At 40.4% G+C, this 25,105-nt stretch overlaps 1 protein-coding gene across 3 annotated transcripts in view; it reads left to right on the top strand.

Moving 5' to 3' along the window:
* MAP2K4 (mitogen-activated protein kinase kinase 4) overlaps positions 1–25,105 on the top strand; it is a gene marked incomplete at its 5' end in the record, with an annotated part of 104,929 nt that overhangs the window by 41,727 nt on the left and 38,097 nt on the right. For 2 of the 3 annotated variants that reach the window (XR_014298369.1, XM_082679781.1), the window contains one exon: positions 16,605–16,779. The exons of the other annotated variant lie outside the window; for it this stretch is intronic. Coding sequence is in view for 1 of the 2 variants with exons in the window: in XM_082679781.1 (XP_082535907.1) it covers positions 16,605–16,779 (175 nt within the window). The remainder of the gene's footprint in view (positions 1–16,604; positions 16,780–25,105) is intronic. 3 annotated transcript variants of the gene reach the window in all.

Below are 25,105 nucleotides of genomic sequence, written 5' to 3'. Positions count from 1 at the left end.
AAAATCAATTTAAAGCATATTAGTAAAGGAACACCTGAAAAGTGGAATTGAAAAAATGATTGTCAGAGAATGAAAAAGTATAAAATACTTAATGATAAATTTAGTGAAAAATGCATAAGACTTCTACACTGAAACTACAAAACTATAATATGTTGCTGAGAGAACTTAAAGACCTAAATACATGGAATTTATATGGAAATGCAAAGGATCTAGAATAGCCAAAAGCAATTTTATAAAAGAATAAGTTGGAGGACTTAAACTTCAAGGTTTGCTATAAATCTACAGTAATTAGGGCTTTGTGGAAGGACATTAAGGATAGACAAATAGATCAACAGAATAGAATAGAAAGTCTGGTAGACAAACATAAAATCCATTTTAAAAATAAAATTTATATTGGAGTATGGTTGATTTACAATGTTGTGTTAGTTTCAGGTGTACAGCAAAGTGAATCAGTTATACGTACATCAATACTTATGTCCACTCTTTTTTTTTTTTTAGCTTCTTTTCCCATATAGTCCATTACAGAGTATTGAGTAGAGTTCCCTGTGCTGTACAGCAGGTTCTTATTATCTATTTTATATATAGTAGGGTGTATATGTCAATCCCAATCTCCCAATTTATTCCTCCCCCATTTATCCCCTAGTAGCTATGTTTGTTTTCTACATCTGTGACTCTACTTCTGTTTTGTAAATAAGTTTATTTGTACCCCTTTTTTTAGGTAATCAATATCATGTGATATGTATCTTTCTGTGTCTGACTTACTTCACTCAGTATGACAATCTCTAGTTCCATCCATGTTGCTGCAAATGACATTATTTTGTTCTTTTTTATGGCTGAGTAATATTCCATTGTATATACGTACTGCATCTTCTATTTACAACAGCCAGGACATGGAAGCAATCTAAATGTCCATCAACAGAGGAATGGATAAAATCCACTTATTTTTGATCAGCTGCCTATACAGTTCAGTGGGGAAAAGGAGAGAATTTCCATGGTGAGGGAACAACTGGAAGAAGGAATGGAACAGAGTAAATCTTGATTCCTACTTTATGCCATACGCAAAAAGTAGTTTGAGATGGATCATAGATCTATGAGGAGAAATTCTATAAAGCTTATAAAAGAAAATATCCAAATCATATTGTGATCTGGCATAAGGAAAGATTTTTTTGACAGGACAAAGAAAGAAATAACTGCTAAAAAATGATAGACTGGACTTTACCAAAATTTAAAATTTCTGCTCATCAAAAGCTTCTTAAGAAAATAAATAGGCAAGCTACATACTGGGAGAAAATATTCACAGTTAATATATCTGACAAAGAACTTTAGTAAATATAATGAAGTATAACACAAAACAAAGAAAAATATGGGTTAAAGACTTCACAGACATTTCTCCAAAGTGTATAGGAATGGATAATAAGTACATGAAAAACGTGCTTAACAGCATCATTAATTAGGGAAATGCATATTAAAACCACAAGGAAATACCATACATACTGTCAGAATGCATAAAATTTAAAAGACCATGCAGTATATTGGCAAGTATAGGGTGTAATTGGAATTCTCACATATTGTTGGGGAAGTAGAAAGTGGTATGATCACTTTAGAAAACTCTTTGATAGTTTCTTATAAAGTTAAACATACATCTACCCCATGACTCAGGAATTCTACTCCTTATTATTTACCCAAAATGAAAATGTCCTCAGAAAGACTTGCATACAAATGTTCATTAAAAACTTTATTCGTAATTGCCCTCAAACTAGAGACAACCCAGATGTCTAATAATGGAAGAATGGATAAACAAATTGTGGTATATAATTCAATGAAATTCTCAACAGTAAAAAAGAACAAAGTACTGATGCCCACAGTCACATTGATGAATCACTGAAAATGCTGAGCAGAAGAGACCAACACAAGAAAACACACCGTCTGATTGTATCTATGAAATTCTGAAGGAGGCAAAACTAATTTATGGTGGCTGAAATCAGACAGTGTGTGTCTCTGGAGGGGACTGAAAAGCATGGCTGAAGAGAACTTTCCAGGGTGATGGAATATCCTATATCTTGTTAGGGTTGTGAGATATAAGGGTGTACGTGTTTGTTAACTCATCAAACTCAGTACCTAATGGTTTGTGCATTTCACTATATGAAAATGATACTGCAATTACGAAAAGGCCAGAACAATAATGATAAAAATTATGAGTATATTATTTACTTTCACTAAACAGTACTTGTGGCTTTCTGTTCTTGTTCTCAAAGCACCTCTGTGTTTCATCAGTCACTTGATAAGTATATGCACCCTGTGTTTTTATTGGGTTTGGCTCCTGTGCCTGTGACAAATTTTGTTTCTGCCCATTTGGTTTCCCTTGTCATGATGTTTGAAAGAGACCTAGAGTGAAAAGTTAAAGAAGGTTATCAGGTAGCTTTTGAGGATTAATCTGGAACATTCATCAAGTCACATGAGGTGTGGTGTACACTTAAGTAGTTATAAGGTGCAGGGACATGTTGTCTTTACTGTGCTTTTAAAAGCACATTTACCGGTGGTGTTTGCTTCCCTCCCTCCCTCCCTCTCTTTCTGTCTTTTCTCTCTGTCTGTTTTTAAATATAGAAAAGTATAAAGAAGAAAACCAAAATGGCCCATAATTTTACTGTCCAGATAATTGATGTTACCCTTTAAAAAATGAGTAATATATGCTTCTAGTAAGAGAATTCAGTTGGTATCGAAAGTTATAAAATAAAAAGCTCCATGTCCTTAATATTGCTCTCTGAAGATATGACTTTATTATAAAGTATAATATGTCCTTGCAGAAAAACTTGTTCATATATCAAAATATGTGATAATTTATATAAAACCATGAAAATATTTATACAAAAAGTAGTTTTATTATACACTGCTTTGTAGCTTGTTTTTTTTCCACAGTACATCTTGCAGATATTTCTAAATTAGCACATACCCTATTTTTCAGTCAGTTGTATACCTTTCATTGCATTTTATAGCCAATTTAGTTTATTTTCATTTTTAAATTAAAAACAGTGTTTTAAGAATAACTGTGTGTTAGTGAAATGTTGCATTTTTTTAAATTAAAAAAATTTTAATGATTATAGATTGACAGTTTTTGGCCTTTCTCCTATGTTAGGAGACTTGGAAGGCGCAGCTGTGTCTTCTCAGCCCTGGCACCATTGACATTTTAGGCTGGATAACTCTTTGCTGTAAGGACTGTTCTGTGTGCTGTAGGATGTTTGGCAGCACCTCTGGACTCTACTCGCTAGATGCTGTAGTGCCCCCCTCCCTCAGTTGTAAAAACCAAAAATGTCTCCAGACCCTTGGGTTGCAAAGTTGCCCCTGGTTGAGGACCACTGACGCACAGAGCATTGCAGGTACACCGGATGGTTGCCATTGCCTCTCCTGCTGGAGGAGCTGCAGAAGTCAGATACAAGAGATGCGTTCCTTCTTAGCTTGGGGTTTCAATGGGTGCAAAGAAGGGGAATGTAGGGAAGGGATATAGGGATATCTCATAGAACCCAGGGAGTGCATCAGAGTTTTGTGAGCGACTGACAGCTGTCAGAAACCAAAGCAACCCGATAGGTGTTCTGTCATATGTTCAGCAGCTGTTTATTGAATGTCTGCCATCTGCTAGGTACTGTGGTGGCCACTGGGTATTTCATGTTGAGAAAAAGAGATGTGAGTGCTGCTTCATGAAGCCTAAGGTTTAGAGGTAGACACAGACATTCAGCAAATGAATGAATGAATGAATGAAATTATAAATGGTATACCTGCTATTGAAGGACTATAACCCGATGCCATGAAAGAATGAAAGAGGGGCCTGATTTGGAGTGGAGATGGTGAAGAGATAGCCATGGAAGGCTTCTAAACCTGTGCAGCTTTTTACTAGGTTTGGGGAAGGGGCTGATAAGAGTGTTCCAAGCAGAGGGAATAGCATGTATTTGTAGTTTCAAGATATCAAGGTGGGAAAGGTTCAGCTTTTTATGGAACTGAAAGAATGCCAGTTTTAGTGGAGAGTAATTCAGTGAGAAGGAGAAGTGGATTTAAAGTAAGGGTGGAGAGGTAGTCATGGGCCAGATGATGCAGGGTCTTGTAGGCAGAGTTGGGGTGATGTACAAAGTGTAGTGGGAAGGTGTGGCATGTTAAAGGCAGGTGAGTGACATGATCTGATTTACATTCTGAAGTGATGATTCTGGCTGCTGTTTGGGGTATGCACTGGAGAGAGGCAAGAATAGAATTAGGGAGACCCAGCAAGGCTGTGGTAGTGTAGCTGAAATATATGGGTGGTGATGACATTGAGTTGACAGTGGAGGCAGAGGGAAATGGACAGATTCCGGAGATTTTGGGAGACAGCATTCACGGAAATTGGTAATAATTTGAATGTGGGTTGTGAAGAGGGGAAGGCATTCATAGTGACTTCCAGAATTCTGGCTTGAATGATGGGTTCAGTTGCCATTACTGATGGGGGACCACTGGATGGGTCTGGAGCTTCAGTGGACAAGGGAGCACAGAAGAGCAAGAGTTAAGCTTTAGATGTGCTAAGTGTGAAATGCTTGTGAAATACCCTATCAGAGATATCAAGGAAATAAACATGACACATAGTCTGGTGTCGAAAATAAGAGTCTGCTGTGCAGAGAAAAGGGTACAGATTGGAGATAAAAAGTTGAGAGTTGTCAGCATGTAGATGATAACATTGTCTAGGAAGAGAGTGTATCTTGATGAGACCATTGGGTCCAGGGCTGAACCCCAAGGAAATCTGATGTTCAGAGGCTGGATACAAGAGGAGCAACAGGCTGAGATAGGAAAGACGTTTGAGAGGTAGGAAGCAGATCCATAGAGGGTGATGTCATGGGAACCGAGCATCGTTTCCAAGGGCGCGGGTGGGGGGGTGGTCAGCTAGGTCTAATGTTCTGAGAGTACTGGTAAGGCTGCTTTGCTAGTGATGACTCCTGAGATGCCCTTTTAAACTACTCTGATTTCTTGTAATACTTGGGGGGATGGGGTTTTAGCCACCAGTGGAGATTGGAGCCCAAATAGGGAAAGGATCTTATGAAAACTTGTAACCTGTTGGTTTAGGGCAGCTTTCCTAACCTTTTCTATAAGAAGCACAGCCAGAAAAACCATTTCGGCGGTATGCTTTGAGCATAGGTGAGAAACATCAGCTCTTAGGGAATAGGCAGCAAGATGTAAACATGAATGTTTGTGTGTTCTATTACTGTCTTCCTGGTTGATTAAAGAAAAAGTGCTTTCTACTTCATACGTCAATACTACTTCAAAATACTGCAGATTTGTACAATTAATACCTTCTGTTCACTGAATATGGATATCAAAAGTTGAATGTTGATCTCTGGAGTCTTTGAGCGATTCTTCTAGAAATCTTTCTTTTTTCAGTTTTTCCTTTTGCCTCATCTTAGGTCTTAGCAAAGATACTCATTTTGTTAGTAGTGCCAGGAAGCAGGCAGTTTCCATGGCAACTGACAGATTGCATTTACTGTGGAAATTTCCGGGATTGACAGAGCTGCATTGCAGAAGGATGCATAAAGCAGTATTCATCTAGAGAGCCTAACAGTATGGACACAGAAGAACAGTTGCAGTGCTGTGCAGGGTATGTGTTATGTTTATTTTCCTGTCTCAGGAGGATTACGAGTTCTGAGGAGAGGGTAGAACAGCTTGAGGCATTTTAGTATATGCTGGCTTGCTAAAATCAGAGAAACTTTGGGAAAAAGGAGGAAAATAATTTGGGAAGAAAGATGTGTTTGATAGCATTGGGAGGAAATCAAGATGAAGATAAATGAAGTAGAAGAATGTGATAATGAAATAAGAGGAGAAAACACACTTCAAACTGATTGGATAATAAAGGGGTCTTACAGATGGTGGTTCTAGACACAAGAAGATATTTATTTATCAAAGGAAAATTAGCAGGCGTTGGCAAGCTCAGGGAATCACGTTCTCCTGTACGGGAAGGATAATGCTGGTAAGGTAGTGAGCTGCTGCCTGCTGAAGGGTGATGCGCAGCTGTGAGGGCTGCTCTGGGTGTAGGCAGGTTTGCTGCTGCCTCGTGTACTCACTTCCCTGCACGCAGGGAGAGTCAGGGAAGGGTCCTTAGATCCTCAGTACTACTCCCTGTGGATTTGTGGAAGAGTTTTAAGAAAAAGCCTGAAATGTATCTCGAGATTAAATTCTGGAAATAAAACTATAGGACTTGGGTAGATAATTGGAATTTCTTATCCTCCAGAGCATGATTGTAAATTTGAAAGAGAAATGATATGAAAAATAGATAGGATTTAGATCATTTAAATGATAGGTGATATCTAGCTGACTAGATGTCATGTAGGTTATGTAGTCAGCAAACTACAGCTCATGAGCCAAATGTAGCCTGCTGCTAGTTTTTGAAAATAAAGTCTTATTGGAATGTAGCCACACCCATTTGGTTACACAGTTGCCACAGAGACTTCTGTAGATGGCAAAGCCTGAAATATTTATTGTCTGTCCCTTTACAGAAAAGTTTGGTGACTTGTGATTTAGATGGTGTATTGGATTCCTAGGGCTGCTGTAACACATTCCCACAGACTTGGTGGCTTAAAGCAACAGAAATTTATTCTCTAGGGTTCAGGAGGCCAGAAATTCTGAAGTCAAGGTGTTGGCAGGGCTTGTGCTTCTTTGGAAGGCTTTAGAGGAGGATCCTTCCGTCCTATTCCTAGCTCAGGTAGCTCCTGGCGTCTCTTGGATTTTGATAGTATAGCTCCAGTTGCTGCCTGTCCTTACTTCCCTGTCTCTGTTTCCTTTTCTGTCTCTTTTAAGGACACTCATCATTATATTTAGGGTTCACCCTAATCCAGGATGGTCTTTTCTGGAGACCATTTTCTTAATTACATCTGTAAAGATAAGGTCACCTTCTGAGATTCCAGATGGACATACCTTTTGTTGGGGCTACAGTTCAGCTCACTGCATATGGTGTTAAAGAACTGGGTTTTGGCTTCTTAGACTACATTCTGTGTTAAGAAAAGTCAGTTCCTGGCAGGTTTCCTTTGGAAACCTGTGAGGCATATCCTCTGAAGTAGACTTGTTGACCTGCTGGAGAGGGTGTTAAATTTACTTTTCAAGGACCAGACAATACAGACATAGTTAAAAATCATAGCAGACAGCCTCTGTGATGCAAACAGAAGCAGCTGGGTAGAGGTAGTACTGGAATATTCGCAGGAGAAAAGGTACTAAAATATTCACAGGAAACCATGAGCATTGTCTAACGTTACATGTCGCCAGCAGTCTCTCAACTCCCACCCCCTAAAAAACAACAAAGTGAATCTGGAAATTTAATGAAAGGTAGTTGGAACCAAAATGAGAATCAGAATTTTGAGAGATTAGACTCATGACTGGATTATGACAATGGGAAATACATATATGATTTAAAATAACTAGGTTCCATACATGAGTAGAGTGAATAGAGCTGTAAGTTTGAGACTTGACTCTGGTTAGAGAGCCTTTGTATCGTTATAAGAGCATATAGACTGTTGGCCTAGGCAGGCGAGGTCTGTGATGTTTCCTCTTACCTTCTGAGCACATTCATAAGCCATAGTAATGACAGTAGATCTCTATCCTTGCATCCCTTGGAAGTTTCATCTAGCTTATTTGGGTATATTTGGAAATGTTTAAGCAGCGATGCATGCCCATGCTGAAGAATCAGATGGTAGCCAGGGGATTCCAGGGTGGGTGCTGGAGCTGCAGAGAAAATCCTCCTCACTCTGTGATCTCAGGGAACCCTAGTGCCTGCATCCTCAGCTGTACACCTGAAAATGAAGCCCCTGGTGTAGATTTGATGGAGATAATTACCAGCAGAATTAAGCAAAGATGGTTAGAAGTGGATCCAAATTAGGGTTCACCAAGAATAAGCAGTACCAAACTAGCCTACTATACTTAAAAAAAAAAAAAAGTTACTGGGCTGTAGATCAGGAATTTGCCGTGGGCTGGGTGTTTCTTGATTTCACCATATGTGGGTACAGAGGAGGAACACGAAGCCCGAGCCAGGATTTTCAGGCACAGTTTCCTGAAGGGCAAGACTGGATGAAGTTCGTGTATTCTTTCTAATTGAATTCTGTTAGTCTGTGACTGTGTGTATCTTGAACACCAAACTGAGATGTTAGCAAGCGGTAGGAATGGAAGTTTTCTTCTCTTCTTCCTTTAACAAGATGTTTTGTGTACTAAGTGCCACCCATGTTGAATTGTGTGCTTCAGCTTAAACAGCTTCAGAGAAAGATTCAAATTTAGCTACAATCACTTTATTTTTTATTTTTGATATAAATTTTATTTATTTATTTATTTTTGGCTATGTTGGGTCTTTGTTGCTGCGCACGGGCTTTCTCTAGTTGTGGCGAGCGGGGGCTACTCTTCGTTGCGGTGCGTGGGCTTCTCATTGCGGTGGCTTCTCTTGTTGCGGAGCACGGGCTCTAGGTGTGCAGGCTTCAGTAGTTGTGGCTCACAGGCTCAGTAGTTGTGGCTCGTGGGCTCTAGAGTGCAGGCTCAGTAGTTGTGGCGCACGGGCTTAGTTGCTCCGCGGCATGTGGGATCTTCCCTGACCAGGGCTCGAACCCGTGTCCCCTGCATTGGCAGGCGGATTCTTAACCACTGCACCACCGGGGAAGCCCCGCTACGATTACTTTAACTTTTAATTTTTCTGTTGGCATCTAGAATCTATGTAAGGAAATAGAATGAGATAAGGTTTAAAGCATAGATTGGGATTAAATTAAGCTGGTTGATCATGGTTCATACAAGCTACAATTTAAGTACTATAAGGGGTTCAAAAGCACACTAGATTTCAAGTAGATATATTATATAAAATAGATGCATAGCAAAACGTGTCTGTTAATAAAATTTATTTCTATAAAATCTTTTTTTCTCATTGACCTATTTAGATAAATGTCCCCCCAAAATAATAAAAATAAGCTTGAGAATGTAGTTGTTTCATAGTTATGTGTTTAAAAGATAATTCACATAGTAATAGTATTAAAAATTAGCTACAGGTTAGGATAAAAATAGTGGTTCAGACCCTTGGTTCTTGTTTGCTTGAGGAACTAAAGTTATGACTTTATAAAAGCAATTTCATATTTGTAGTACAAAATGATGTATGAGTAGCAGCTGCCTGCTAAAATATTTAAGAAACAAAGGTGAAAATATGAAACATAGACAATTAAGACAACTTAATGCTAAACGCTATATCTGATTGCTAATAACAATAACAGCCAGGGTAAAGAAAAAATGTACCCAGAGTTTCTCTTGCAACATTCCTGCAGAGATTGATTGAGGTAAGGGGGCCCCTTCTGAGCCTCTAGTCTCAAAGACCGAGCATCTTCATTCTCTTTCCCGCCCTCCGCCCTCACTGGTAACTACAGAAAATACCTGGAGAGCGACGGGAGGAGGAGGAGAAGTGGATGCAGACACATTCCACTGGGTAGTGTGGTCATTCTGAGAAGTGTTGTAGGTGGACGCAGAGAAGGGCTGTAGCAGCAAAGTAGACTGAGAGTTGTATTTTTATATTTGCTGCTGTCAGCTGAGAGCACAGCATTAGAGAACAAGGAGATTGTGAGGAGGAGCATTTGCCTTTGGAGCAGTGAGTGCTTTGATTGAATGCACTGAGCCCTGGATGCCTCAAACTGTACACGTGCTTTCAGCTGTAGACGTAGGACAGGCAGATCCCTTTCACACAGAGTGGGGCCCAAGGAAACTCGGTCTCTCTCTCTTGACAGTTTTGAGGTATAATTGACATGTAATAACCCGCACCTATTTAAGGTGTACATTTGCTGAGTTTTGAGGTATGTATGCACCTGTGAAACCATCACCACAGGCAACATAATGAACATATTCATCATCGCCCAGAGTTTCCTCCTGCCCCCTTGTAGTTTTTATATCCAGACGTTTGATTTGGTTCTTCTCTCCATTCTTTAGTTTCTTGAACATATGGAATACAGTAATAAACACTGTTTCATTGTCCTTGTCTACTTATTCTAGCATCTCTGTCATTTCTGGGTCACTTTGAATTGGTTGCTTTTTCTCCTTATGATGGCTCATAGTATCTTGCTTCTTTGCATACTTGAGGATTTTAGATTGCATGCCAGGCATTGGGTGCTGGCTGTTTTTGTATCTTATAAATATTTTTGAGCTCTGTCCTTTGGTTAAGTTCCTCGGAAATAGTTTGATCCTTTTCGGGTCTCTTTTTTCAGCTTCGGTAGGTGAGACCAGATCCTTCTGCGTGCTTTCCTGAATTCCCCATGAGTTGTGGAGTTTTCCACTCTTGTGGAGTTGTTGTATGAGCCTGGGTATCATTCCCTCTAATGCTTTTGGGTGGTTCTTTCCTCAGCCTTGTGTAGGTTCCTCATAAGCTTGTGCTGATCAACGGGGGGGCCCTGCACGTCTGTGGGGTCCTCCTTCTGTGTGGCTCTCTCTTACCTAGTGCTCTACCTTGAGAGCTCGGTCTCCCCAGACTCCCAGGTCCGTCGCCTCCTCGTGAGGATCTGCTGGATCTGCCCCCCCTGTGTTGTGGTCTGTGAAGTCTCCCTAGGCAGTATGCACGCTGGGGTGGCTGCCGGGCTTGCCTTGTGTATTTCCTGCCTCTCAGCGCTCCGTCGCTGCCTTTTGTTGTCCGCTGTCCAGGGTCTTCAAGACCTTCCCGTGTATGGTCTTTTTTTTTTCAGTTGTTTCAGGTGTATCAGTCTGTCTCCCGATGCTCCATAATAGCCCAAGCACAAGTGCCACAGACACTCATCGTGACACAGGAGGAGAGTTATGGAATTAGGGAATAATATCTTCAACGCTTTGAGAAAGAGCATCTCTGAATATGATATTTTGCAGCATTCAAAATCGTTTTTTACAAGAATGATCAGCATTTGTAATAAAGTAGAAGAAATCATGGCATTCATAAAAAAAGGATTGAAAAATAGTGAGGAGAGAACAAATTTGGATAAATAGGCAACAGAATTACTGAAAAGGGTGATAGATGAGAAAAAAAGACATTGCTAGGAAACTGTAAATGCAGTGGTGGAATGAAATCCATATTGCATGTGGAACTTAAATGGTACTGCATGGCAGCAAAAGAAAAGAATGTGATGGGAATAATTGATTTGAAAACATACAAAGTACCACATTTTTTACATATATAAATGCATAAATACAATCGGAAGGTAAACAACACCCTGGAGAAATATTTGCAATACAGGACGAAGAGTTGATAGGTATGTTAATAGAAAAAGAACTTTTTAGCAGAAGCAGCGACAGCAAAACAAACACTGGTCTAGGAGGGCTCTGGCTAAGGGGGTGTTATCTCAGGCGGTTAACCAAAGAAACGCTGTTTACCAAATAGCTCAGAACATCCAACTCCAAGAGTAATACATCAAAATGCCACTTAAGAGTGAGTGATCTAGCCCCAGTCACCTTTCCGCTGGCCTGAGGGAAAGGGTGCTATGGGCCGGGGGCAGGCTCTCCAGGCAGCGCTATGCAGTCATGTGGACCCTGTGATGGCCGACACGTCGACAATACACTCAGTGAGGTCTGCAAAGCAGTAGGTGCAACAGGTCATTCGGTGACCTATCCACATAGTACAGAAAAATGCAAAGGATCTATACTGAAATGTTAATAGTGCTTTTCTCTGGATTATGATTGATTTTTCGTTTTAAATTTCTCTTCTACCTGTGTAGCTGTGAGAGGGATTTAGGATTGGGTAGTCTACTTGGAAAAAGAGGTTCAGGAACTTGCCCTGCTGCTGAATTTGCACAGCAGAACCCTGTGTTTAGTAGATGGCGGGGCTGGGACTAGAGCTCTCCCAGGTAACCTTGGCCGTGCTGTTCCGTTTCTTTAAAAAACAAGCCCACCCACCTACATACAAAGCCCCAGGCAGCTTTATCAGACACACGAGGTAGAAATAAAGCTTTTCTCAGGGCCCAGTCTGATTACGTTCTGGAACATTATGTCACAGTTCTTTAGTTGTTTTGGAATCAGTAGGATTTCAGAAATTCATAGATTAGTCTGGGCCAATGAAGGGATGGTAATTAAAATACAGTAGTGATGATTCAGTATTAAATAGTAAACGGACAAGTTGCTTATTTCTATCCAGAAGATCAGTTATCAGAGAAAGTACTGAGACATGCAGATGGCCAACAGACACTTGAAAAGATTCTCAATATCACTAATTATTAGAGAAATGCAAATCAAAACCACAATGAGGTATCACCTCACAGCTGTCAGAATGGCCATCATCAAAAAGTCTACAAATAATAAATGCTGGAGAGGGTGTGGAGAAAAAGGAAACTTCCTATAGGACTATTGGTGGGAATGTAAATTGGTACAGCCGCTGTGGAGAACAGTATGGAGGGTCCTTAAAAAACTAAAAATAAAGCTACCATATGATCTAGCAGTACCACTCCTGGGTATATATCTGGAAAAAAACCCCTCTAATTTGAAAAGATACATGCACCCCAAGGTTCATAGCAGCACTATTTACAATAGCCAAGACATGGAACCAACCCAAGTGCCCATCAACAGACAGCTGGTTTAAGAAGATGATATATATATATACGGAATATTACTCAGCCATGACAGAGAATGAACTATTGCTATTTGCAGCAACATGGATGGATCTAGAGAATATTATACCTAGTGAAGTAAGTCAAAGAAAGACAAATACTATATATCATATATGTGGAATATAAAAAATAATACAAATGAATCTATATACAAAATGGAAATAGACTCACAGACATAGAAAACAAACTTATGGTGCTAACTCCCCCTGCCCTTGAATATGTAGACTTACCCACCCTGTAAGTGGCAGCCTGATACAAGGCATGAGAGAGACATTGCCGGAGCACGTGTACCCTCCCTGTAGGGTTAGCTCTGAAAGAGAGGAATTGAACAGAGTGTGTTTAGTTTCTTCTCTGTATTCACTGATCAGTCAGTAAGGCCTCAGGTGAGAGACCAGATCCCTCTGCATGGAACAGTGAGGCATGGGAGGAATAAGTGTTCCCTTAAACAATTGGGGAGAGGTAAGCCCTAAAAGCTTTGATATTTTCCAGTCATTCATATGGCATCTTTTTATAAAGCCAGGGAATATTGTCATTTGAAAAGGAACATGAAGATACTGACCACATGGGACATATATACCCAATCTGTTTATATTAGCTGTTGAATATCTGTTGGTAAGATATGGTATGTCCATGAATTGATTTTCCAAATTTGATTCAAATTGATAAGGTTGATTGATTTTTTTTTTTTTTTACGTTTTAATCCTTTGTGTTGGTGTCTGTAGATTTCACCAGAGTCTATTATTACCACTAAAATTCTACTAACCTTTATATAGGAGAAAGTATATTAATGGTAACATCAGTCTATATCTAAACAGCTTCCCTGGTGCTGTTAATATCTATCCAAAAACATATACTGTTTGAAATACTGTATTCAAGAGATACATTACGCATTTAATTCAGATTTGTGATCTGTAAGGCATTTAAAAAATGTAAGTGTGTAGCTGATTTTTTACCTGGAATGTGTATCATTTGATAATCTAGTTACAAGTCCTAGTATAACAAAGACTACTAAAACTTGTTTTCATATTAAAGACCTCTAAATCCAGAGGAGAAGATTACTGATTTTTCTATGGACTTCTTTCTACTGGACTTTCCTATGTAGAGGGCTAGATAGGGGGCTGGGATTGTATTCCTTTCTGAGACTTGGGTTAATTTGAGATTTGGAACCTCAGTCCTTTGCTTGTTTCTTGAGTGGACTCAACAAAAACATTGGAGGGGTGTCCTGGTTAAGTATTGTCCATGTAGAGCACTTACCCTATTTTAGAAGGAATATAAGGCACTGATAGGCAGAGGCATTGAGGATGACTTACAGGTTTGTTGAGTTGAGTCAAACTAATTTCCAGGTAAGAAATTAATAATGAAATGACTGGGAATTTCTGATACTGTCTAATAGAAGTAACACTTAAATCTTGTTTGATAGATTTGCTTAAAGTTAAAGAACTATAACTAGGGTTTTGGCCGCTTGGTACAGTTGCCTCAGTGATTGACTGCTAGAGTTTCATGGTAAAGGTTCAGGTCAGGCTTCCAGATCTGGTTACTACAGTGCTTTATCTACGTACAGTTCTTCTTCGGAAGCAATCATGGTTGAACTAACTCTTATAACAGTAGCTGTGAAACAGTTTCATTGGAAAGATCGCCAGTCCAGTATGAATGAAGACTCTATGAACATGCCTTGGTGATGGCATAACCGTAGCATGTTTTTCTGTGGTTTTCACAACTCTTTTCCTGTCTAAGTGAGAAAATGGAACTCTGGGTAGTAATCACATTCTCCTGTTCATCTTTTTCTTTTGCAGCTGTATTGAGATATCATTCATACACCATACAGCTCACCCATTTAAACTGTATAACCCTACTGCTTTTAGTATATTCAGAGTTGTACATCTGTCACCTTACTCAATTTTTGAACATTTTTGTTAGCCTAAGAAGATAACTCACATTCCATATCTGTCAATCTGTTCACTTTCAAAAAGAAAAAAGAATCTTATCCAGAAACCATACAGCAGGCTTACAGTAAGCTAAACTATTAGCAGAGATATTTCATAATTCTAAAATTTGACCTTCAGTGTGATAGACAATATTATAACTTGTTTTTCTCTGACTTTATGCAGTAATGAAATATTCATTTCATTTCTCAGGAATGCTAGCAACAAACGTTATATGACACAATGTAATGATGAGTGATAGCCTTTGCCATATTCTCTTGGCTAGAAGCAAGTCGCAGGTCCCATCCATATTCAAACAGAGGAGCTTATGTAAAGATGTGGGTGCCAGGAAAGTGGAGGTCATGGGCAGCACCTTAGATCCTGTCTGCCACTACCCTCAGCAGTAGGCTAGTGCTGTATATTTCACCAGTGATTAAATTGAGCCATTAAGATGGTGTTTTCTTGCCAATGATCATAGAACAATAGTCATTATTCATGGAACTTCTTTATGTTAGAATACTTCCTGGCTTAATCTGTCTACTTCATGAAAAAGATTACTGAGAAAATTAGTCACTGGGCTTCATCTGCTTGCCTAGATCTGATTTCCATCTTAGCCAGTTCAAGCTTCACCTCCATACCTGAATGGTCACTTATGCCACTGCTTTCTGGGCTTCCTTTGACTCTAGATGCTAGGGTATATATAATATTGGTGAAAGTACTTTGTAAACTGAAAAGAACTTGTTACGAATGAAAGCTGGTATTATGACTTATTAAAGTTATGATTTGAGAATCTGGCATTTGGAATGCTGGTTCACTAAGTTGTTATTTAGACAAAGCATAGTAACTTTAACTCTAACCTTGACTCTTGGTTATTATTAATATCAGTACTAGTATAAATGATTATTCTGGGGGAGTCATTTTAAAATTCTAAATATATGAGAACCTTAAAAGTAACTACAAAAAACAGTTCTACTAATCTGAGAAAACATTTCCTGAATTTTGGAAGAAGAAATAGATAACCAATCATGTTCTTGCTTGTATCATTAGATCAGATTTTAAAAGAGATTCTGATCATTTAATATGAAATTGAAGAAATGTAGATGATATTCAATGGAATCTTTTTCTTTATGTCTGTTGCACTCTCTGGTTTGATACAGTTCATCCCTACACATTGGTATGTGTGTGAGAGAGAGGCAGACACAAACGAGATTGATTTTACATTTTTCATTGGATTTGCTTTTTTACAAAGTATGGTTAGAAGTTAATACTTTGATCTCCGTGCTGGCATTTTGGAGATGATTTTTTTATTTAATGAAAATCTGTAACAAGTGAGCACTTCTGTCCATAAATCATTCTTTTTTCACCCCATTGCTCTATCTATTGATCAAGGGCTGAGAGGCTCAATTTTGAATAGCACATGGTAGTTTTCCTCTTAGAGCCAGCTGACTAGTTGTTTAACAGTTCTCCCACCTCAGCATGGCTTTAGCATGAATAGGGCAGTATCCTAAGGTGCTCATTCCCAAACTTCGCTAGAATCATCGCGGTATCTTTAAATATACTGTTTTTTGACCCTGTCCCCACATATTCTGATATAATAGCTATATGATGATACCTGGGCATTGGGATTTAATAAATCTCCCCAGGTGATTCTGATGAGCAGCAAAGTTTGTGAACAGCTGTATTAAGGATCGAGGACCTGGAATAATTAATGTTGGGTAAGGTAGGATAAGAACTTTTTGGAAATGAGGTTTGTAGCACCTGCGATTCTGCATTTGATAATGCAGTTTTGCAAAGTTTGGAAAAGATCTCGTATTTGGAAATGAAACTGGTCTGCAGTATTAGTTGCTTCAGTAAATGGAAATTTGGTTTTATGAATCCCATAAAAGCTAAGTTCATTGACTCCCTGAATTTAGGCCTTTCTTAATTAACTCAGTGTGTAAAAAACCAAGATGACACAAACGAACAAAAAAAAATCCCCGGAAACCCGGAGCGCAGACCGTTCTAGTAACTGATGAGAAAACAAATTTTCCCACGCATTAATCAGTGCTAGCTAAAAGAAAAAAGTCAAAACCTATTTAAAATGTGGAAAAATTGCTTCCCAATATTTTAACAGAGAGAGACTGAGAACACACAGCATTGAATCGTCAGGAAAACTGAAGATCTCCCCTGAGCAGCACTGGGATTTCACTGCAGAGGACTTGAAAGACCTTGGAGAAATTGGACGAGGAGCTTATGGTTCTGTCAACAAAATGGTCCACAAACCAAGTGGGCAAATAATGGCGGTTAAAGTAGGTGATGCCCATGATTACTTTTGGTACTTTAGTCCACTCGGTGCAATTTCTTGGTGCAGTAACACCACTACTGCTCTGTTCTCACTGGTGTGGTAAATATGGGTGTTCCTGAAATGGTTTCTCCGAATCCTTTTGAGGGTGTTTTATATTATATAGAGGTTGTCTTACCGGTGGCATGTTTCCTGCCTCTCGGGAGACATGAGTCGTGAGGTGTGCATGTTCCCTGCACTTTCGGCATGATTCTTTAACGTGTTTTAAACTTCAGGCCCTCCCGCTGGCTGCCAAGGTGAGTTCCGGTGGGGCGGCCGCACCCTGGGGGCCGGGCAGTGCCGCGCCGCGCCAGAGCTGCACGGAGACGCGGCGCACTGGGTTGGGCAGGGTGCGGGGCTAGGGCTAACAGCAGGCTCGCTGACGGTTTCCCGGAAACCACGCACATGCTGTTGCCACTAACCTCAACCTTACTCGGTCCTGACCGGCTCGGCTTCTCTCTGTTTTTTTCACCTCCACTCAGTACCGCCCTGTGCCCCGGCTCCAAGGTTGTACTGAAACGCATACTTTGTGATGCTGCTGTCCTAGTCTGTCATTACTGTGAGTGTCATGCCACTTAATATGTTCATTTCAAACAAAAACATCAAGAATGGCCAGAGGTGGAGATTGGCCGCTAGACTGTACCTGGCAGGCTTACGTTGGTACCTGTGGGGAACTCATGGTTTCCGTCTGACTCCCAGGGGGCCCATGTCATTGTAACTTGTTCATGTGTTTGTTCAGATGTTTAACGAATATTTGCTCTGTGTAAGATATTTCAAGAAAGTCAGCGATGGAGGGAGGGGGGCAGTTTAAAAGGAAAAAATGGAGATATGGCCACACTCTCATCGAATTTAAAATTTTTGTGGGAACAGATACTTTCCCAGTTTGCAAGAACTGAGAATGGGTTTGCCGACAGTCTAAGCTAATCATCTTCCTGTTAGTCCCCTCCCTATTTTGAGAGTTTATCAAAATGGCTTGATGAGAGGAGTGACCTGTTTCCTACTTGACTTTTGGGAGTGGATTTGTGTCACATTAATATAAAATGCTGCCTGTGTTGAAGTTTATTGTGAGCAAAATGTTACTCTGTTTTAGCCTCCTTCACTGTTGAGCATTTCTCTTTGCTGGGTTATATAAAACTAATGAAAAATTAATAGTGGGGAGAAACCTTAGAATTCTCTCTATGGGTTCCTAACCTGTTTTTGGTCATATTTCTTTTACAATGTGGTGACAACTGTAGACTTTTTTCTTGTGAAGATGGATACATATACAAAATTTTGCATATAACCACAGACCTCTAAAGATGCCCAGGCTAAGACCTCTACTTTGGATTACCTGTTGAAATAAAATGTTGTTTTTCTTGGAATGTAAAATAATTTCTCTCTTTTTGTGTTGTGAGCTGTAGTGTGAGTGGAAAGAAAGTCATTTTATTTAGACTTTTCTGCATGAGTGTTGCATTGCCCTTATGTACTGTCTGTGCATGACGCTCACTTTTCCTTGGCTGGGGCTTAAGGGAAAGCTATCCTATATAACTAAAGTCCTAAACTTTTCTCCCAGATACCAGGGAAGGTACTTTTAAAAGAATTATGTCCTGCTTTTTTCAGTCTGTGCTATGTGTGCTTTACTATGTTGATCAGCATCATAAACTGTTTTGGTAATCTGGATAGACTTTAATCATGGTTAATAGGTTTTAAAGGTAAATAAAGAAGTTCCTTCATTTGGATGTTAAAGTTTTTCTTAAGTTGCTAACATTTCAACTGTATAATGCTTAGTCAAATTTCGAAAGAATTTAAGAGTGAAAACAGGAAATTGTTGTCTGCCATTTGTAATCTGATCTTATTTTGAGATCCCCTGTTGGAAATGCTATTAAAAAACCCAATTCTTAAGAAGCACTCCTCAGGTGGTGATGGGACCCACAGACTGATAACTGTCACGTCTGTGCTCACCAGGTGATGCTGTCTATCTTTGTCACTTTGAATTCTTGAGCAAGCATGATAGTTTAGCATGGGAGTGGTGGGAGGGCAATTTAAAATGAAAAAGGAGAAAATGAGATATGGCCACACTCTCACTGAACTTGGTAATCTGACATTCCAGTCAACATATTGATGGGGTGTAAGGATTGGATTTCATGAGTTCGTATAATACTGGAAGAGTGTTTGTGCATTAATATATATTAAAATTGGATACCAATTTGATGACTAGTATATGCCATCTACTACAAATTTAAAACGTATTATTGTTGGTCTCTTTGAAAAAACTTAGCCCTTCATCATACCAAGAGTTTATTCACTCTTCACTTAGGCACACAGACCAGACTGTCGAGTGAAGATACACAGAGACATTGTACGATTGAGGAGTTAGATCTGACATTTTACACGTAGATGGCTCTATTCCTGAGCACGCACTGGGTTTATCTCTGAGATAAGGACTGGGGAGATTTAAAGGAGCTGTGAGACAGTGGTTCACACTCCTGTAAGTTTTCTTTGGTGTTGGTGAAATGAGAAACCCACTAGAAGTAGCTGTATACTAAGTGTCTTATTATGCACTTACTATAGAACGATTTCTTTTTTTTTTTAACATCTTTATTGGAGTATAATTGCTTTACAATGTTGTGTTACTTTCTGCTTTATAACAAAGTGAATCAGCTATACATATACACATATCCCCATACCCCCTCCCTCTTGCATCTCCCTCCCACCCTCCCTATCCCACCCCTCTAGGTGGTCACACAGCACCGAGCTGATCTCCCTGTGCTGTGCGGCTTCTTCCCACTAGCTATCTGTTTTCCATCTGGTAGTGTATATATGTCCATGCCACTCTCTCACTTCATCCCACCTTCCCCTTCCCCTTCCCCATGTCCTCAAATCCATTCTCTATGTCTGTGTCTTTATTCCTGTCCAGCCCCTAGGTTCTTCAGGATTAATTTTTTTTTTTTAGATTCCATATATATGTGTTAGCATACGGTATTTGTTTTTCTCTTTCTGACTTACTTCACTCTGTATGACAGACTCTGGCTCCATCCACCTCACTACAAATAACTCAATTTCGTTTCTTTTTATGGCTGAGTAATATTCCATTGTGTATATGTGCCACATCTTCTTTACCAATTCATCTGTCGATGGACACTTAGGTTGCTTCCATGTCCTGGCTATTGTAAATAGTGCTGCAGTGAACACTGCGGTACATGACTCTTTTGGAATTATGGTTTTCTCAGGGTATATGCCCAGTAGTGGGACTGCTGGGTCATATGATAGTTCTATTTTTAGTTTTTTAAGGAACCTGCATACTGTTCTCCATAGTAGCTGTATCAATTTACATTCCCACCAACAGTGCAAGAGGGTTCCCTTTTCTCCACACCCTCTCCAGCATTTATCGTTTGTAGATTTTAAAAAAATAAATTTATTATTTTATATTTATTTTTGGTTGTGTTGGGTCTTTGTTGCTGCACGCGGGCTTTCTCTAGTTGCATCTACTCTCCATTGCGGTGCACGGGCCTCTCACTGCAGTGGCTTCTCTTGTTGCAGAGCATGGGCTCTAGGCATGTGGGCTTCAGTAGTTGTGGCACACAGGCTCAGTAGTTGTGGCTCGCAGGCTCTAGAGCGCAGGCTCAGTAGATGTGGCGCATGGGCTCAGTTGCTCCGCGGCATGTGGGATCTTCCTGGACCAGGGTTCGAACTCGTGTCTCCTGCATTGGCAGGCGGATTCTTAACCACTGTGCCACCAGGGAAGTCCCTTGTTTGTAGATTTTTTGATGATGGCCATTCTGACCGGTGTGAGGTGATACCTCATTGTGGTTTTGATTTGCATTTCCCTAATGATTAGTGATGTTAGGCATCCTTTCATGTGTTTGTTGGCAATCTGTATATCTTCTTTGGAGAAATGTCTGTTTAGATCTTCCACCCATTTTTGGATTGGGTTGTTTGTTTTTTTGATATTGAGCATGAGCTGCTTGTATATTTTGGAGATTAATCCTTTGTCAGTTGCTTCGTCTGCAAATATTTTCTTCCATTCTGAGGGTTGTCTTTTCATCTTGTTTATGGTTTGCTTTGCTGTGCAAAAGGTTTTAAGTTTCATTTGGGTCCCATTTGTTTATTTTTTATTTTTATTTCCATTTCTCTAGGAGGTGGGTCAAAAAGGATCTTGCTGTGATGTATGTCATAGAGTGTTCTGCCTATGTTTTCCTCAAAGGGTTTTATAGTGTCTGGCTTTACACTTAGGTCTTTAATCCATTTTGAGTTTATTTCTGTATGTGGTGTTAGGAAGTGTTCTAATTTCATTCTTTTACATGTAGCTGTCCAGTTTTCCCAGCACCACTTATTGAAGAGGCTGTCTTTTCTCCATTGTATATTCTTGCCTCTTCTAGATAAGGTGACCATATGTGTGTGGGTTTATCTCTGGGCTTTCTATCCTGTTCCATAGAAGGATTTCTTTATCAGACATTAAGCTTATCCTGGAAGTTATCCTAAGATTTACTTGCAGTACCTGCACCAAAGTGAACTGTGGTATTAACCTGATTTTTAAAAATTATTGTTTATTCCTCATTTTTAGTTTTGAGGGAGCCCTTCCCCAAATTTATTTTGCCACATATAAGAAATGTTTGAAAAAATGAGTTCTTAGTTACAGGAAATAATTATCTCCAAGAGATAATTAATCTAAAAATCAGTTATGATATCATAAATCAGATTCAGCAAGATAACACACAGTATATGTAAGAGTTATACTTACGATACTTTCTTGACCTTTGGCCTGAGCACAGTTCCCTAAGCTGCCAGGGAGGTTCTGTGTTAGACCTAGGATGTAGGAAGTTTGAATCCTTCATTTTTATTTGCACACGCTTGGGTAAGCAGGTTTTACTCTTCTGTGAGTAGTTTGTCTTGTACTATTTTGTCTAACTCTGCCTGAGCGACTGAGTCACAGGACTGCTGAGGGCAAAGCCATGGTTGCCGCAGGGTCTTTTAAAGCTCAGGTGGGACGTCCTTTGACGCCGGCTGGTACTGCAGGCTTGGATCAGCATCCTCTGCAAATAACATTTATTTCATGCCCCGTTTTGCACGATGGTGGAATAACCACTGAATGAAAAGATTAGACACACACAGTCACCATCCCCTAAGGTGAAGTAGGGCCTAGCTAAGCTCTGCTTAACTGTCTGGCAGGGCGGGTTATTACAGCCAATTCTGGGAAGAGCCCAGAATTCAGGCCAAGTGTTTGAAGAAGCAATCAGGATTAGGTTTTCAAGCTAGGGTTAGAGAAATTCAAATCTGGGAGAAACCCCCAGCAGAGTTAGTCCACAGATGATCAGAATCTACTCAAAACAATCCAGGGACACAGGAGTAAAGAGTTAGGAAGAGTAGCTGCAGTGCCACGGTTCAGGCCCACGGCTGGAATTGAGTGGGACAGCAAAGGCAGACTGCTACCAGAGGGAGGAGTGACCTCCTGCAGGCCTGGACTGCTGCCCCCCTGTTGTTAATTAGGTCCGGATTGACTTCTTGAAGGATCGTGCCCTGTTCTTGTTTGTAGGCTATGAGAGAAAAAACAGGGGAGAGTAGGAAAGAATGAAAGTGGGAGGGAATAGAAAGGAATGAAATTGCTGTCGCTAAAGACAGAAGGCAGTGGAACTGTTATTTGGAGGGTGAACGCGGGAGTAAAGGTCTCGTCTCACTGGAGAGACTGGGCCTCTGGATGGGTTAGGAAGGTGTGAAGGTTGTCACTGCTGGTCACTATGATGAGCTTTGAGTCTTCTAATTGAGAAGTTCCCTGAGTTAATCAGAAAAGCAGTCGGCTCTTTGCAGTTTGTGACCTCATATTTAAGGGTTTCGGGTGTTTCCCTTTCTTGGCCATCTGCCTGACATGTGTTACTCCTTCCACCCTCAGTGTCCTTCCTCTACTCTTCCAACTCTCCTGCTGCGCTTGTTTAACTTTTCCTGATCCTGGGCTGCTAGCCCGATCTCGATTCCTGTGTTCTTGCCTCTCCTTGGTATTTGGGTATCGACGTCAGTGTGCTTGAGCTGAGACCCAGGTTACCCCGATGCCTGGTGGAAAGGACCAGAGCCCTCTGCCCGAGAGTGTCAGCACCCACAGCCCAGCCCTCCCTGAGCAGAGCAGCGTGGGGCTTTCCCCTGCTCGCTGGGTGGGCCTCCTGTGCAGGCAGAGCTGCGAGTGTCGAGAGGCAGCTGGGCAGTGGGGACCTCGCCATTGCTGTCAGAAGTTCAGTGCTGCATAGTTTGCGTGGGGCCCGTGAGCACTGTCGGAGGAGGGTCGTTTTAGTCCCAAGCATTGGTCTTGCGCAGTGTTCTGAAGGCAGTAGAATGACACTTGACAGGCGTGGCCTTAATTAGAAGAGCTTCTTTCTGATGCTATAGACAACTTTGTTAGGCAGTTTTGTTGAGTTTCAGAGGTCCACAGCGCTAGCATTTGATTATCCAGGTCACTTGCGGGATGCAGAAGCCATGGCTATCTTGTTTTGAATTGAGACTGGAGTCCAGTGTCTTAGGCTCTCATTCGATTGGCTGGATCCTCATGGCTTATTAAGAAATCCACAGTTGATTGCCCCATATTATTTTATGTTGCTAATGTTGCTTGAATGTTGTGGCATTGCAGTGAAAAGTGTAAGTGGTGCCCTTCCAGGAGTGGACAGATCCCAAGCACGTGGCAGGGCTGCCCCCTAGTCCCTGGTGTAGTGGGGATTGGAACTCCTAGTCTGCGTGTGTTTCTCTTGCTGTTACTCCTAGTGGATTCATTCTGTTAATAGAATTGTATGTAGACCCCAATAAGTAAAGTAGACAAAATTAGTGCTATTCTGGTTGATGTGATGGACGGGAGGTGCCTACCCATATCGGAAGCCCTTGGGGCGTGAGTACTGAGGAAACTTTGGGATCTGCGTGGACAGTTTGGAAATGGTTGCTCTTGGTGAACTTTAATCAACCATTTTTGTTTCTGAACATTCTGGACACCTAGTTTCTGAAACCCTCTACCTTCACTTGACTGACCTGACTGAACCGTGACATAGGACTGTATCCTAGCTTATGCAGTTATTTGGAGAAAAACCCGTCTTAACACACCTCATTCTAAATGAGGATCCTCCGGAACAATATTTGAACAATACCTCCTGCACATTTTCTGTCATTCTTTGTTATGTTATAGCCATGCCTCTGTAATTGTTTATATATCAGATTTCTCTTATCTCACTGTATTGTCATGGGTACCAAAGTTGTGATCTGTCATTTATGATCTTTAGGCCCTTAAATGTTTCAGTGCTGAGGTTAACATTGTGTTCTTTACATGTGGATGATGTAAAGAGGAAGACAATACCACCCTTGTCAAGACTTATCAAACTTGTCCTATTAACTTTGTCCTCAGGGCAGGTCTTCCCATGATGTGATATCACGTATGTTGTTGGAAGTGATCTTGCACGTTCTCTGATGATGCACAGCACAAGATATGTAGAAGGGAGAAGAAGGGGAGGTCCTACTATTAATTAATTAATTTGACTAAGTTACAATCGAGAGTTCATTAAATTGCTTCTAAAGACTCAGATGGTTTTGCAATTAAGAATTAGTATCCTTTCTTCCTTAGTAAAAACGTGTGTTTTCATAATTTAAAACAATTGATTTAACAGACACACAATTTGTTACTCTTTGTCATGAAAAACAGTTTTGCATCTGTGATCAGCACTCCAAATACTTTGCCTTTTTTTTTTTTTTTACTGTTTGTTTTGGCTAATGCGGCCATCTGCTTTGATCTTATTAGTGATAGTATTGTAAGACATCATGGACATTTTTTTATGTGATCTGTTTAGAAGAAGACTCTTTAGCAGCTAAGGTTAAGTGTCTTGCTGCATCTGTGGGATATAGAATCTTTGTTTTGAAATTAGGAATATAAGAATGCCTAGGATTTCCTGCAGCCCAGAGGAAAGTGATAGCTCACTGATGTGCTGCAGTGGTTTCTGGGGTTTTCCAACTTCGTATTAGAACTGAATTCTGGACATTTCTGCTGGAGAAGCAGCACATTTGTTGTAAGGATCGAATGTTTGTAAGAATCCAAGGGGGCGCTTGGGGATCTGAGTGTGATCCTTGCTCTCCTATCCCCTACCTCCCTGACTTAGGTTGATCTGAAGTCATCCACTGACTGGCAGTGGATTCCCCTTTGTGTTTTATTCTCTCACATGTTAACCTTAGGAGGAGTCCCTAACCAAAGGGCAGGGACTGCTTAATGAACAAGGCTGCACTTCTGGCAGGGCAGTATTGGTGTTTGTGGATCCTAGGAACTGGATACTTTCAAAATACGTTTATTACAATTATAT

The sequence above is a fragment of the Grampus griseus genome, assembly GCF_964374135.1.
Source record: "Grampus griseus genome assembly, chromosome: 20".
In the NCBI taxonomy this organism is placed as follows: Eukaryota; Metazoa; Chordata; class Mammalia; order Artiodactyla; family Delphinidae; genus Grampus; species Grampus griseus.
The sequence above is the reverse complement of the archived record's forward strand: the minus strand, read 5'-3'. Positions and strand labels throughout refer to the sequence as shown.